Below are 16712 nucleotides of genomic sequence, written 5' to 3'. Positions count from 1 at the left end.
TTGGACCCCCCCCCCCCGCCATGTGCACCAGCTTTCATTGCAGCATCTTCCCCCAGGACAGGGGCCTCAGAGGGTGAAGCTTTTCCTCCCCAGGCTCCAGCTGTGATCCTGAGCTCACCCTCTGGGTAACGTGCTCCAGGGCTCCAGTGGTCCTTTTGCTGCAGGTGGGTGGCACTTGTCATTGCTCCACATCTGGAAGCAGCCCTCAGGGATCACCCCGATGCAGGAGGGTGAGATGTGATCAGTCTGCTCACCAAGCCAGCGAGCTCTGCTCCTGCGCTCCCTGAATGAAAAAGGCAGCTTTAATTTGGGGAAGGCAGCTTTAATCCTGCTGGAGAAGAAAACCCATCAGGAGTTCATTTAGCGCAGTCGGGCACAGCCCTGTATGTCAGCTCTCACGCCATCAGACACTTAGAGAGAGGCGACTCCAGTTGGGAATTAACCCATTTTGCAGTTAGTGCTAAAGCTCTGGGTGTAATTATTTTAAAGCAAGTACTTGAATCCTCATTCCTGGTCTTTCAGAGAGATGTCTCGGCCTCAAAGCAGGTTCCTTTCTACAATGGCAACTTCAGACCTTCCCTAAGGTCGGATGGCTCCAGAGGTCCAGGGGACCCAGGCCATCAGACTCATCCAGGTATCCCAGGACCATCGGCCTCAAGGGCTTTTCTACACATAGAAACACGCTTTCTGTTCTATTTCCCTCCCTCCACTGGTACAGCTAAAGCTCATTTTCCTTTATGCCAAGCCTTTATTCCTGAACAACACTGTCCTGAGAGAGAACAGAGAAGGACTCTGGAGGGATTTGTGTACCCTAAGGTCACAGCAGGTTTCCCTGACATAAGCCACTAGTAGTGTGGCCAGACACAGTGAATGACATGAAAGTCTAGAGTGGTCCATTAAATATCATTTCAAAGTGATACTCGCCCTGCTTGGGAAGAGGACTGGATTTACAATGGCTAATCCTTTGCAAAATACCTTTACATTAAACAGCAATATTTAATGCAACCACGTAGCCTCCTGGTGACCTCGTTAGTCTATCCCCTTGCTAAAAATAGTCTTGGCTTTTCTCTGGGAATACAGTAACTCTCATTAGCAAATCGTGGTCAGTCTTATCTAATACAACAGCACAGACTAATAGACACGGAAAATACATCAAAGAAACTAAACGGTGGCTTTGTGCTTTTCTGAGGAGTAAAAATAGTCAGAGCAATGATATTTTCTGGTGAGAATATAACAGGAAAAACCTCAAATCATCGTATGCAAAAGCTACCAGCTGGACAGGGCTTGGAGCAACCTGCTCCAGGGGAAGGTGTCCCTGCCAGTGGCAGGGGTTGGAGCTGGATAAGCTTTAAGGTCCCTTCCAGCCCAAACCAGTCTGGGATTCTATGGTTCTACACAGCTTTCTAAGGGAAGGGGAACCACGGAACACCAGACATCTGCAGCTGATCAGCTCTTCAATAGGAACAAGGAACTTCACGTCACCTGGGTTTTCCCAGGTTGTCTTCCCTGTCATTCTTGTCCTATTTCAAAACACAGCGAAGGGGAAATGTTGTCCCAGGTGTCTCGAGTCACTCAGTGCTGGTTTCTTTGCACGGATACTGGCCTGCCCTTTGAATGGGTGGTTTATGGAAACAAGCACTTTTGGCAACTGCTGCTTTTTATCCAGATGCTTTTCTCATCTAGGTGCCATCACTGCAAAATGGAAGAATTCAGGATCTATGGAAAAAGAGGTGGCTGCTTTTCATCCTGACACTGCTGGCTCCAGGTACCACGATGGGTTTACTCTTCAGAGAGCAGCCTGAAAATGGGGATGGAATATCTGCTATAGCACATCTATGGCTGTGGATGCAGAGATGGAAATGGTTTCTTAGGCTGTGGTAAGAAAGATGTTAACGAGCATCAAGCCACTTTACCCTGCATCACAGCAGAAAACAGTTTGCAGGTTTTGGCCAACCTCTGATGTTTGCTTTTCAGTCCTGGTGGGGAGGTGTTAACTAACAACACTATGAACACTTCAATGCAGGGGAAGATTTAAGACAACACCTCAAAGATTAATTTGATTGAAGCACTATATTTAATCCACTCTGCTGTGTCCAACACTAACGACAAAAAGACATTCCAAAATCATTCTTCCACTTTAAGTATAACAGATAATGAACCACTAACAGAAATCTGCATTGTGGCCATATGCCACCTCCAAGGCTCAGACACAGAACTCTGACATAGAACCGCGTTGGAAGGGACCTTAAAACTCATCCAGTTCCAACCTTCCACTAGAGCAGGTTGCTCCAAGCCCCATCCAACCTTGAACACTGCCAGGGATGGGGCATTCGTAACTTCCTTGGGCAACATCCTGACTTCTAACCATCTCATAATGGTTAGAACCCACCCCAAGCTGCTTCTGAATGGAGAACACCAATGAAGCACCCACTATTCCATAGGGAACAGGGGAGCTCCTCTTCCCCAGCATACAAACAGCAGGTTATATTAACATTATCCAACAGGAGGTGCAACTACTTCAACTACTTTTAGGTTTAATTAATACACCAGGAATGGAATATGGATTTCAGGGGATTTACACTCAAACAGGCTCCAAAATCTTACCTCTGAGATGGAAAAAAAGCATTAGTAGCACATGATACTTAAATGACTGAGACATTGCGAAACGACAGAGCAACATCTTCCCATCTGGGGCTTTGCACAGCATCAGAAAAGCATTCTTAAGGTGACGATTCACATTGCCTGGCTGTTTTCCAGGACTATCCCTGTGATCACTTCTGCAGCGGTTTACCAGCAAACCAACCTCCCCACCCAGACATACGATGCACATCCTGGTGACATAGAGGCAGAGGAATCAAACCCAGTGCATTAATGATGTGGCTCAGACCAAACAGCTGCAGTTAAAAGTTTTATTGAACAAAAGAAGGTAAAACGTGGTAGTCCAAGTCCACTGAGCAAAAGCAGCTCCTTTTTTGCACCTTGTGCTAAATAACCTTATTAACGGAGACTATACAGAGGACACGTTATGCAAGTTACCTCGACAGCAAAGGAGAAAAGGTAGATTCAATTCAATTGGATGGAACGATTTGGTCAAATTCAGTGGCTTAAGTTAATGTTTCTAGCCCTTATCTACCTATATTCAGTACAGGCATACAGCAGAATATACAACTGCACTGAATTCCCATTAGTTAATAGTGTGCTCCCGTGCAAGAGGAAGCCAAGTCCTGAAGAAAAATCCAAATTAAAAACCCCAAACGTTTTAAATCTTTTGTTTGAAGCATCATTCAACCAACTCAGGAAAAACACTCGATATATGCTATAAAAACCTCCCGGCCTCTGCAAGGTCTGCCTCCTGTGTAGTGCTGATAGGTTAAAATCACTTTATTTCTCCCCTCTGCCTAAGAAACTTCATACGCTGAAAGCACCCACAGCTCCTGTGGGCAAACAGATATGTCAAGATGACTCCGTGAAGAGAGGGAGGTAGCTCAGTCCCCTTGGCAACCCCCTGTCATAGTTCACATTGATGTGGGTCTACCTCCCCATGTCACCTGCGGTCAAAACGGGAAGGAAAAAGGATTTCAACTCTGAAATTTGGTGAAAGAACACGGTCAGTACAAATTTCACTCGTTGGGCTTCCAAATGTCAGCTAGAAGGTACCTCACACCCAATACACAACATTAACAACGTACCTAGTTCATACATTTTATAGACAATACCTTCTCATTTGTTAAACATTTGGCTCGGGTGAGTACATGGGGGTTTGGAACCACTTGACAAACATTCTAGGCCAAACAAACAGCACAAATAATGTCAAAGTCTTTTTGTTTTCCAGTAATCGTACGAAACGCTGTAGGCTAAGCCTAACAGAAACTACTGAAGAGAAGGAACAGACTCCATGATGCAGTGCAGAGGTGTTACTACAACATCGTAAGTCAAGGGGTGTTCTACGGTGCTGAAAGAGGAGACTCTCTGGATGGTGACCCTGTATTGTCCTCCGGGGGGAAAACGGTGAGAGTGCAGGCTCGGATGCCCCCGAGTGATTCCGGGAGGTCAAACACTTTGTGCCACTCATCTTTTTCTGGATCATATTTCTGAACTATTTCCACCATACACCGATTATTCCAAGAATAGCCTCCAACAACATAGATTTTATTTTCAAAGACAGCAACCCCAACATCGCTTTGCCCACGCAACATGGCAGCAATTGGAGTCCACTGGTCTAGAGTTGGTGAGTAATATTCACAGCTTAGAACATCATCATAATCACTGGTGCCTCGAAAGTGATTCCCACCAATAACGTACAGCTTGTCTCCTACAGTACACATGCAGTGCAGACCTCTGACTGTGGTCATCGGCGCCTTCTGAGTCCATTTGTCTGTGTCAGGGTCAAAACACATAAGTTCCTTTTGGAAAGTGTCGTGGGTAATTCCCCCTGGAGAAATAAAACACGTGTTTTAGCACCTAATAAGCTCAGTTCTTAGAGGACATCCCTTAAGATGGGATGAACATTCACAGTTCTGGACCTCTGCAGAGAACACTGACAGACAGGTTGCACCTTCTTTCAAAATTGAGCAGACACCAGGTTCTCGGAACACCTATTGCTCCAGTTAAGGAAAGACTGGAAGGAAACTCTAACCTCAGTGACACTGGGACTGAGCATATTACAAACGCAAGACCAGTGCAAGTACAGACATCACTCATATACTGAGATTAACATGAGAACTCATCCTTTTCCATTAGCTCAATGAGAGCAGATTTTCTTCTTTAAAGTATTAGTATTTCCAATGCTTCCCAAAATGTGTCAAAGCGGATGTGTTCAATGGTTATCACTACATGAATGTCCATGTGTAGTGTTGTCACAGAGAAATGTATTCTGACAGTTAAAGGGAATAAGTGCTTTGGAATCCAGAGCTGTCATTTACTATGTAAATGCATAATATTATCTAAAATAACTTCCTCTGGCTCTGCAGTCTATCTGCTGGTTGACTGGCTTCATACGAAATTGCAGCACTGCTTATACCACAGCAAACCGACTGCAACCAGAGCCTAATTTTCACTGTCTCCCACTGAAATAGGAGGAGTCAGGTAAGTACTTGTTCCAGAGAGATAATGTGATCACAGGAATTATTTACCTGAAATATACATCAATCCCCCGTACACGGTTCCAGCATGTCCGTAGTGGGGTTCGTTCATCTTCGCGACGTAGCTCCATTCATTCATTCTGGGATTGTAACATTCCACAGTGGCTGTTTAAAACAGATGAGAAGATACTGCTGGTGAAGCTAGCCTGGCAGTTGGGATTCCAGTGCAGTGGCACGAATATATTCATAGACACAGGAAGCATCAATGAGAAGCACTGTTCAGCGCCAAGGGAATTATTGAGCATAATGTCAAGACATGATATAGGGAAAGCTCCAGCTTCATCCCAGAGGAGCAAAAAGGAAGACAAAACCCTCTTGCATCCTTGCCTTCCACTTGTCTCATTCCCATTCCCACTTGGCACAGGACCTGCCCTGTGGGACAGCAGCGGGAACGGCAGCGGAGCCAGGGGAGTTCAGCTTTTGAACCCTTCCCTCAAGTACAAGCAGCATCTGATGCAGAGAAAGGGAACAAACGTCAAAACTATTGCCAAGAGGATCAATTCATCTGGTAACCAGAACAAACCCAGGTCCTCAGCAACATCCCACCCAGGCCAGGTTTCCTCCTTGGTATCTCACACCAAAATGCCCTCAAAGGGGGCAGCCACCACGTACCAATTCTCTATTGTCCTGCACTCCCACAGCAACACACAGCTCAACATACACAAGTCACCAATTCAAGCACTTCATAAAAGCCAGGCTTTAACAAAATACAAAATGACACATCCTGGAATGTGCCATGGAGAGCAGTAGTGCCTGTGTCTATACACAGCTCCCTTTGTGAACCGGAATGTTAGAACGATTAAAGGAGTTCTCAAATCAGGCCTTGAAGAAAGCATTTCTGAGAAGGAATCCTCTCTTCAAAGTGGGATGGAAGAGGTGCAGAGCGGCAGGAAAAGGGCTATGCAACAAGCACAGAGTGACCGGGTTTAACAATGGATCACAGTAAGCTGTAGAGATCAACACCTTGAAAAGTATAGTATGACCAGAGAGGTGAGAGACCCTGAAAACCCTTAGATGCAGAAACCAATTACCAATAATTGTGTTATTTTAAAGACAAATTAAGTCTCATTTTAAATAATTAAGAATCAGTTTCTAATGCCTGTTATATAACACTTGATCTTCAAAGAGAGATGTTTATGAGCTACACAGACAAAACTGAATCCCTCTTTGAAAGAGGCATTTTACCTGCTCTAGAACAAGCTTTTTATTCAACCAAGGGCAGAAAATCTGAGCCAGCTCTACAGATTCAGTGATGGTGATTTACAGTCCATGATCACACATCAACAGAGACAAAAAAAGAATAGGAAGCTGAGAAACTTGCCATTTGAAAGGCAGAGCCTAGTTAGTCTCAGCCTGCAGAACGAGGAGTGCTGGCCAGGCCAGTGAAGTCCATCAATCAGTAACACTCATACAGTGACTATAAGGTACCTCACTCTAATGCCAAAGCTATCTTTCAGAATACTGTTTGATGACAGATCAGCATCAAACATTAAAAATAGATTAAAAAATAACTTACATTGAACAGAAGAACAGCTAAATTCTTAGAGCACACTGGACTGCATTTAGCTTTTACTCACTCAGGAGCTGGAATTTAAATGAAAGAAACACAGAGAAGTTCTGGTCCAGACCACTAAGTTCATGACATAAGGCAAAAGACACAAAATTCTTTCAAAACAAATGACATGCATTGATTAGCAGGTAGGAAACAGTAACTTCACATTCTTGAAACTTTTTAAAAATAGTACTGAATCACAGAATCCCAGCCTGGTTTGGCTTGAAGGGACCTTAAAGCTCCTCCAGCTCCAACCCCTGCCACAGGCAGGGACACCTTCCACTAGAGCAGGTTGCTCCAAGCCCCTATGTCCAACCTGGCATTGAACACTGCCAGGGATGGGGCATGGAAGCCTGAGACATGCCTGGTTTCGTGTAAGTGTTAGCCCATGGACCCTGTCCATGCCTGGCACCACAGGGCTTCAGAAGATGGACAGATCACAAAGCCCTGGTACAGATGAACTGGAGCCCAGGGTGTCCACATGCTGTCAACAGGCCTGATTTGTGATCGGAAAAACCTGCCCAACAGGGGCAAGTTCTCACATTTACTTGAGATCAGTCCTTCACCAAACACTTCTCCTAGAATCCAGCCTCGTCACCGCATTTCCCACCTCAGCCATTCGCAATGAGCCTGGAGCTGTCCTTTACATTACACACACCTACAGGGAGATGCAAGTCTGCACAAGGAAAGGTATGAAAAGGCATTCAAGCATTCCTCTAGAACAAAGATTTTTAAAGTCAGGCTTGACTTGGAATATTGCAGTGGTTTCCCACTGGATAACCTGCAGACTTTCTATGTCCACCAAGGACTTGCACAGCCACAAAGCCAGCGAATGCTGGGGACAACCTCTTACCCAAACAAAGGTATAGGCACAAAGACTTCATTCCATAAATGACACCTAAAATTAAACCCATGAGTTGCATTTCTGTGTGCTGCCATCCTGACACCACATGCAGAATCTGCCCAAAATTAACCTTTTTCTTGTACAAATTACTCATTCCCACATTATTTTCTGGAAAGGCAAGAAAGCTCTATTCTACCCTGCTCTATTTAGCAAGCAGAAGAAAACAAAGAAGGGCAGAAATTTCAAGGACAGAGAAAAACAGATTTGATGTGCAAGTAATTATAGGTGCCCCAGCTCTCCCCTGGGAGCACACCCTGCCAACCTGCTGCACCAAAATCATCATTCTGCTTGCCTGCACCAAAACAAAGGCATCCTCTCGCCCACAGTGCTTCCACTCGGTGCTGAAGTGAGGAGCTTCCGTGTCCAATACACTGTGAGTACAGGAAAAGCAGAGTATATGCAAAGCAGTGGCAAAGCGAGCCACAACCAGATCAACAGGACCTTAATACTGGACAACCACTCTGCACTACAGATTGCATTTAAGAGAGAAACCCCAGCCACAGATCACTTTAGCAAGAGAAGATTAGCACATGCAGACATTGGTACACACTGCTGCCATCACTATCACCACGTCATAAAGATTTTAGTTGTCTGAGACAGGATGACATTGAGTCCAAGATCCCTCACTTTGATATGGCTTCAAAACTCTCTTGAACACTGCCGGTACACCTGAAGCACAGTCTGACAAAATAGGGTTTGACACGATACTGTTTGACAGTATTTCAGACAAACCACCCCAACTCCAATCTCAAATCTACCCCACAACACAACGCTGGTCACTCAAGCTGATAAAAGCCTCCTGTTCTCTCGGGTTCCGTGGAGTTGCAAGGTCATTCCACTGCTGTTTTAACAAGATCTCCCTCTGCACTGAAAAGGAAACAAACATTTAAAATTCCAGCCATTAAAGGTGCCCATCAATTGAAGAGAGGCATAAGGAAGGTCTATACATCATCTGCAGACAGAGCACAGCTCACAGGCACAAAGGAACTGCCACTTGACTGAACCTAAGTGTATATCCTGTACGGCATGAGACTGCTGGATTCATCCTCCCCACAAGCATGAATGACTCAAATCAGCTTTACCTTATGTTTGACAGCGGAACATCTGATCTGTTCATTACCATAACCCAGGGAGGACAGGCCTCATCTTAGTAGAATAAAGCAACCTCAAAAAGACACACAGCTTTAGCAGTCCCAAGGGATGCTCAGCCTGCACTCATTTTATAGTACCAGCTGTGATGCTATTCGAGGAGAACAAAGATATTTAGCACTTCTCTGTCGGTAGTTTCTAATGTGTCTTGAGGTTTCTTACGGCAGCACTTAGCAACTATGTGTGATATCCCAAACCCACGGTCTTCATTTTGGTCTGTTCTTTCTATGATACAGCTTGCTTCTGTAGAACTCAAAGCTGACTTGGTTAAATTAAAGAGATTCCTGAGCAATTCTGTTCCTAGCATAGCAAGGAGACACTTCAAAATAGGGGACAATCTAGTTCCAACCCCCTGCCCCAGGCAGGGACACCTTCCACTAAACCAGGTTGCTCCAAGCCCCAGCACAACTCAGTTCATCTCCAAGATCCATGCACCACACGTGTGCACATTCACTCCTCTTCACCAAGGAGCCCAAAGCTCCCCAGTGGCATGTGCTGTTCAAACAGCAGCCGTTACTGCCACCAAAGCACATCCTACTGAGGAGGAAAGGGGTATTTACAAAGTTCTCAGAAGTTTAAAGATACGAACACTCTTTTGGGAAGGCTTTAGAGAGAGTCTCTCTAAAAATGTCAGGAGAAGGAAAAAAAAAACCCCAAAGAAATTCATTTTAGTAACTTTGTCCCTTTTCCATAAGAGCTGATCTTCCAGAAAGCTGAATTCAGATTTGGGGAATTTTTTCTCCTCTAACAAGAGATTGAAATTAGTTTGAACCCAAGGGCAACTTCTTTAATACCTGTCCAACACATATTTGACCTTCTTTTCTCTACAAAGCTTGAGTTGTTCTCACCTGAAGAGAATGGGAAGTTGAAGCTGGATTTCATCCTTCAGCTGTCAAGGTTTATGAAAGAAACATGAAAATGCAAAGTGACGTGCTTCACAATTAACAGGAAAACAGAAGCAGCCCCAAATCAAAGCATCAGACAGCTACAACATGTACCATTTATAGAGTGCTCTTCCCACAGAATGATCCACTGACGTTTCTCAGGGCTGTGGAAAGCACTGCAGCATTTTAATGGTATCTTTACAGCAGAGTTTTAGACAGGTGATAGATTTTGTATGTTAATTAAAGCTGCAGAAGAGCTGAGGTCAGCAGAATGACACTGCTTCATCTAATTTAAGAGCACTGCACTTAGAGCCTGCTGCACACACAGCACTGCCTCAGGGACACTGTTATTTCATATTGATTTGGTTAGGCTTGGAACTTTTTCACAGACATTCGAATAACTCTGCTCTGATTCGATGGTACAGCACACGAGGGCAGCAGTCTGGTTATCTGCTATCAATTCATACCATCAGGAAAGAGCTCAGTGAAGGGCAGGATTCCTGATACTCAAGATAAAGACCAAGACACATCAGTTTGTACATTTGGTATCCCGCTTGCAGTGAGAACGTGTTTTCAGGTAGATAAAGTGACATGTAAGAAAACCTCAGGATCTGCATCAGAACATGACTGTGTAGAGAAAACAAGTTGCTGCAACAGTTTCCCTTGGGTTTTGGAAACAGGAGGCATTTTTAAACATCCCATTTTATCAAACATTTTCAACTCCTAGCAAACCCAGCCCAGCTTGTGTAGTGGAAGCAATGCACTATGTTTCCTAAGACAGACTGTGGTATGATCATGAAACAAAGTGCACATGTGAATGACTGAGATGGATTAATTAAAAACGTCACAGATGCTGCAGCACAAATTAGGTTCTGTGTCATTTCCATTAAACACGTTTCTCACTGCACTTGAAGATCTCTGTGTGTTTCTAACAAGTACATCTTAGCAGCAAGAGCTGCTGTCACAAAGACTTGACAAGACACAGTGAAGTACTGGGCTGAAAGCAGCAAACAAAATAAGGAGATGTTATGTCTGCTTTAGATATAATATTATGCTAAAATCCAAAGCAGGATGACTGTAACATTTCCATTTTAAAGCACAAATTTACAACTGAGTGTACACTCCCAGAGCTGACTGCAAATGCTACCCGCTATGGCTCTGGAAAATGCAGTGCACTAATACAGGCCAGCCTCTATAGACTTCTGTTATGTTACAAGTTACCATTTATTTATTCTTTGTTTCCAACCATCTTATTTCCCTGAAATCGATGTCTTGGGGGTATTTTTGGTCAAGTAAAACGAATCATCATTTGCAAGGGGGGAAAGGAGACAGCGGGACAGAGTCAGTCACATCAACAACTACGTAATCTCAAGATCACAGGGAAGATATTTTTAGTAATCAAAAAGTGCAGAATGTCAGGAGAGCTGAATCTCAGGGATCTGTGAGTGAAACGAATCACCCAGTTACCAGCATTCCAAAATGACTACTCCAGAAAAGCTGCGTCTTTCCAAACGCACCCTTCACCCAACAGTGAGTTCCAGTCAGGAAAGTCAGGATTTGCTCAGGACTGAAATAAGTGGATTTGGTTTCTTAGCTGAAGTCATGATGGGTTTTGTATGCATTTGCTATACACACATACACAGGCAGACACAGAAGATGCTAAAGGTGAAGATGTTGGATATTATGCATCAATACACAAGGTACATGTATCTGGAATTTTTGCTGTGGAAGCCTTTCTGAAAATAACTGCCAATAGTATCAAGACACGTTTCTCTCTGCATTTGCAGTATTTCCAGAAAGAAGCTGCTCACCAGCACCTTCCACTCGTGACCTCTCCACCCTTTCTCGGGGCAGCATGGTTATTTCCATGCAGAAGCAGCAACACCAGAAGCCACGCTTCAGAAGCAGCACTCACCTAGCTCACCCGCTGCGTTTCGACCACCAACTGCATACAAATGTCCTTTGAGGGCACTTAGGTGGAAGAAGGTGCGCTTCTCATTTAAAGATGCAACTTGCATCCACTTGTTGTAGCGAGGATCAAACCTGAAGACCGTGTCAACCGCCGTCTTCCCTTTCGTGTCGTAATTGCTCTGCCCCCCAACCACGTAAAGGAAGTTTCCGATCACGGCAATGCCGTGCTGGTACCTTGGTGCATCCATGGGAGCCAAGGATTTCCACTCATGGGCCTTCTCGTCATACATCCGCAGCTCCTTGCTGACAACCAGCTGCTGCCTCAGCACCCCCCCCAAGGTCACCAGGTGAGTGCTGTCCGACCGAATGGCAGTTCTCTCCGACTGCATCACCGGCTGCATGTACGGCATCATTTGGTAATTGCTGGCTTCCAAAAGCAAGTTCACGCAGGTATTGTCAGTCCTCATGAAGTCCACTGTCTGAACATAGTTAATAAGATCCTGGGGAGTCATCAGTGGAAACCTGATGTTCTTCATCAGCTTCGCAGCATACTCCATCCGGGGCTCCTCGTACCGCAGCCAGCGACACGCCGCCTTGAAGAGCTCGAGTTCAGTGCAGTGCTTAAGGCTATTACTTGAAAGCACAAAGGCAAGACGTTCAAAGGGGAGTTTCACAAATTCACCAGTACTTAATAACGCAGGGAAGTTCTTCAGGATGAAGTTATTAACATATTTATCAACTTCTGTGAGATTGTATGTGTTGGCAATGCGCCCAACCTCCACACAGTTTTCCAAGGAAACCTATCAAGTAAACAGACAGAGGAATCAAAACACTTCCTTAATTTGGTGTTTAAATGACAACGTACAATGTAATGAATACTATAGAATCAGCAGTATTTCATCACTTCACAGTGCTCAAGGTGACTTACACATGAGCAAATAAATATTCAATGTGATGTATATTCATGGTTGCAAGGGGAGACCCAACCTACTCCTTCTTTTGAAGGAAGAAATGAGGCAAGTAAAAAGTAGCTGGTATATATTGTGTCAAATACATTATACAATGCTGATAAAAGCAATTATACAGCACTTCATCTTTGAGAAGCTCTGCAAACATCTTTGAGACAGACGTGGAAAATACAGTTAAGGGAGAGGTGATCAGCCCAAGGTTACACAGAAAAAGGCAAAAGTAGGTCTTGCCATGAGGTATTTTCTAACATTATTAAAAATGTATTGTCATAATGCAGCCAAAGACATATTTCAGACAATCTATTTACAGCGTTTAATCCCATGAATACATTCCTTAGAAATGAACAAAATTGGATCTTTAGTAAATCAAGACAGTGCTCTTACAGAATACGTTCAAAATTCAATACATGTCAAAGTTAAGACAAAGGCAGTGATTTTATAGAGCAGTTTTAAATAGCATTATTATTTTTAAATACTGAACCTAGGAGGATTTTCCCCTAGAAATACCCAGCACGTGGAACACTTCAGCTGTATGGCTCACCCCCTAATTTAATTCAATACTTGGGTGACCAGATCTTGGTGACCATCTCTCTCACACTGTTGCTGCGTCTACCTTTCTTACATCTTAAACTTCTAAGGTCACTTGGGACCCAAGGCAGAGGGAGGAAATAGATGGCAGGGATGGGACATAACGTTAAGCAGGTCTCCAGTGAACCCAGCCAAGTGATTTCAGCCAGCTCGATGGCACATATGCAGGGCAAGTCCACTTTCAAACGCTTCTTGCTGATCATTGCAGCCTTTTGGCATTCAATCCTTATTCTAATCCAAGCCCCATTTATAGATGTGCTTTCTAGCCTCTGTGCATGTCAATCCTACCCAAGGTCAGTGACTTCCACAACTTTGTGATTCTCATTATATTTGCAATGCCCAAAGAATTTAAGCTTTCAAATCTCATGGTTATTTTTAAAAAGATTATAATGATTGAGGACTATGACCTGATTGCAGCCTAAGAATGCACAAACCTTCAAATGACCTTCTGGGCATGACAGAGATTACAAGATTTGAATACTGTATAACTCAATCTGATCATTGCCCTTTAATACTACACAACTCCAAGGTCTAATGAATATGGGAACAGGAGATTTTCTGTAATTCACTAGAAACTGATCTGCATTAAGCCATCCAAAGTCTTCATTCACACATCCCAGAAGGCCTTCATACAGCCAAAGGTTCCAAATCTTATTCTTCATCTTCAGGAACAGCAATCCTGTAATCAGGTCCTATCTGTAATGAACGTGTGGCAGACTGTCAGGAGTTCTCATTATAAACATAGCTGTGCAAGATACAGATGGAAATAATTTTTGTATTGCAAGACAGACCATATTGTTTATATCAAAATAAAATCACAACAGCCAGCAATGACCTATAAAACATTCGCTGATGCTAAAGAAGCTTTTTTACTTTAACTGTTTGAGTCTGCATCAAACCCATTTCTGTACACTTCATTTTAAGATTTTCAATTTAGAGTCATCGTATGGTTTGTGTTGCAAGGGACCTTGAAGCTCACCCGGGACACTTTCCACTAGAGCAGGTTGCTCCAAGCCGTGTTCAACCTGGCCTTGGTCCATGGTATTCAGGTTGCAGTGAGGCATTTAGACCTACTGCAGGACACACGCCAGTTATCAAGAGCCCAGCATGCACCTAGTTGATGTATTATCCTCATTATGTTATACTGTAAATCTATGCAAGGGAATGTATTCCTGGAATTTGAGAAATGTATTGACACTTTACACACTGTCAATGACTGAAGAACACAATATCAGCAGTTTCCAGTCACCCCATAATTCTTAGAAAATTCACTTTGTATTGCCTTAATTAAGCCACTGGAATTGTACCACACTCAGGGTTGTTATTTCCATACTATGACTGCAAGTACTCCTCAAGATGCTTATGAAATTGTGCACTTTGGCTCACTAACAAATGCCAGCACTCACCTCCAATCAAGGTACCATATTAAGTATCTTCTTAAATGTTACTTTCCTTGGCAAAAGTACTAATACTAATTTCACTGTGCTCTAACATAACAATCAATGTACCAGGCTAAATTATACTGCAAAGATTTCAGAGTCATAACAACATATACTCTAGAGATTTGAGTCCTGAGCCAAGAAATCATCTTTCAGAATGAAATACAATAGTTACTTCGACTTAAATATTCAAAACTGGGCAGCATTCAAGTACAATAATGCTACTTAAACACTTAAATACTTTAGTTACTCAAGTGTCAATTTAAAACCCAATAAACAAAAAACCCAACAGTTTGACTTATGCTTTGGTACTTGTGAGAGGCACAGAATGGTTCTCTATGGAAATCACTCAATCCAGAGCTCATCGACAACCAGAAGGAACTGCTGCTTCTGGAAATCCCACTGAAGTGAATGGGAGGAGTGGAAATGTAAGACTGGCTGTTGAGTGAATCCAGGAACTACAGATCCTCACACAGGACGAGCTAAAAGCTGTAACTGGTCAAACAGCTCAGCAGCTGCAGCAGAAATGAAGAATTTTACATGAACCCAGTTTGATTTGGGCTTTGCCGAGCAGAGCTGCTCAGTCACACTGCTCACTGGAACTGCTCAATACAAAGCAAAGGTTGAAGTTCCAGATAACACTAAGAAGCTTTTGCAAAAGGAAAGGTCAAGCCCAGCACAGCATTACTACAGCCTGAGAAACCAAGTGCAAGAACCAAAGGATTTCCTTGAGAAAGCAGCTGACTTCACGCTTTGCAATTCGAAGCAATCAATTCCCAAGCTCTGGTAAAACCTAACTGACTAAAACATACTACAAAACTGGCCACAGAGCAAAATGACTTTAACAAGAGAACCTTGGAGAACTTGAATAAATCACAGGCACAGAAAATCAAGCCCTCAAGAACACTGAGGTGTCTAACCTTCTGTTTCAATGACTGTTAGACACTGAAGCACTTCAGATGGTGTTTCAAAGGGTTTAAGTTTAAAAAAGCTTGCATTCCCTTGAAATCCTCAATTCTTCTGTGGGCTTCCATACAGGAAGTCCAGGAATAACAACACAGAAACTTGACCAGCTCCAGACACAGACTCAATCATACCCTCACATCAGAAAAGGTGAGTTGCTGGTGGCTGGGAGAGCCCTGGTGTTGCATCCTACCCTCCCACAAAACTGAGACCCCTCGTTCACCAAGTTCTTGTGACAAGACAGGACTTCCAAATATTGACACCTGAATATTTGGCAATTTGCCAGTTATCACAGAAAGGTTTTTGTGTTGAAGGGACCTCAAAGCTCATTCAGTCCCAACCCCCTGCCACGGGCAGGGACACCTTCCACTAGATGAGGTTGCTTCAAGCCCCATCGATGATCAGAGCAATGGACTATTTGACAGGAGGGGTGCACGTGTAGAACAAATGGAAGAACACTTACAATTCAGCTACAACATATACTGTTCTCTGAAGGTCTCACTATGGTTTACACAAATTAAGCTGTTACCTTAAGCTTATGTTTTCCTTTGTAAATATTTCCAATATCCTCTTCCGAAGTAACGCAGTTACATGATGTTTGACATAAACTGTCTTCTATAATCTCTTTAATAACGGACTCCCAAGACAATTAAGCACGTGTCTGGGAATGGTCACGTCAGCTCTCAGATGCTATTGTCAGCAGAAGTAAGCTCAAGTCTCGCTCAGAAAACTCATTTAAATTACAGAAATGCTTCAAAAATGGCATGAAACCAGTAGAACAGGGAGTAATCTTTGTCAAACTCAGACATGGTAATTAAAATGACAAAGACCCAACCATTTGCTCACCAATTCTTGTTCCTGTTCCAACAAATTCAAAAGCTCAGTCAAACATTCTTTATCCGAGGATGCTGAGAACACAACCAGGATCACAGGACAAACTTTGCTTTGTACTTCTTCTACAGTTATACAGTGGATGAGATTATGTCCCCTTAGACAATAGGTATAAATCAAAGTATTTCAGAAAAGAGAATCCATAAAATTAAGAGAAAGGATAAAGTCTTAGTGATACATCCAATATGTAGTGTCAAGCCAGACGTTTCTACTTGTACCAAAGCAGCGACTGAGTCAGCATCAGAAGTGAAAGAAACTTCAAAAAACAAGGGTTTTTTTAAGCAATGAAAAAAATTATCCCAAATCACATTATTTATGAGGA

General features: G+C 43.3%; 1 protein-coding gene across 3 annotated transcripts in view; it reads right to left on the bottom strand.

The window, feature by feature from the left end:
- Nucleotides 1-3824: 3824 nt before the first annotated feature.
- Nucleotides 3825-16712, bottom strand: part of LOC104413431 (kelch-like protein 13) — a 53846-nt gene continuing 40958 nt past the window's right edge. For all 3 annotated transcript variants that reach the window (XM_010024425.1, XM_010024423.1, XM_010024422.1), the window contains 3 exons: nucleotides 11546-12341; nucleotides 5133-5246; nucleotides 3825-4432 (listed from right to left, as the gene is read on the bottom strand). In XM_010024425.1, coding sequence (XP_010022727.1) covers nucleotides 3945-4432; nucleotides 5133-5246; nucleotides 11546-12341 — 1398 coding nt within the window. In that variant the 3' untranslated portion in view covers nucleotides 3825-3944. The remainder of the gene's footprint in view (nucleotides 4433-5132; nucleotides 5247-11545; nucleotides 12342-16712) is intronic.

This window comes from Nestor notabilis, unplaced genomic scaffold (genome assembly GCF_000696875.1).
Source record: "Nestor notabilis isolate BGI_N333 unplaced genomic scaffold, ASM69687v1 scaffold6431, whole genome shotgun sequence".
NCBI classification, from domain to species: Eukaryota; Metazoa; Chordata; class Aves; order Psittaciformes; family Psittacidae; genus Nestor; species Nestor notabilis.
Note: the sequence above shows the minus strand (reverse complement) of the source record. Positions and strands in the feature narration are given on the sequence as shown.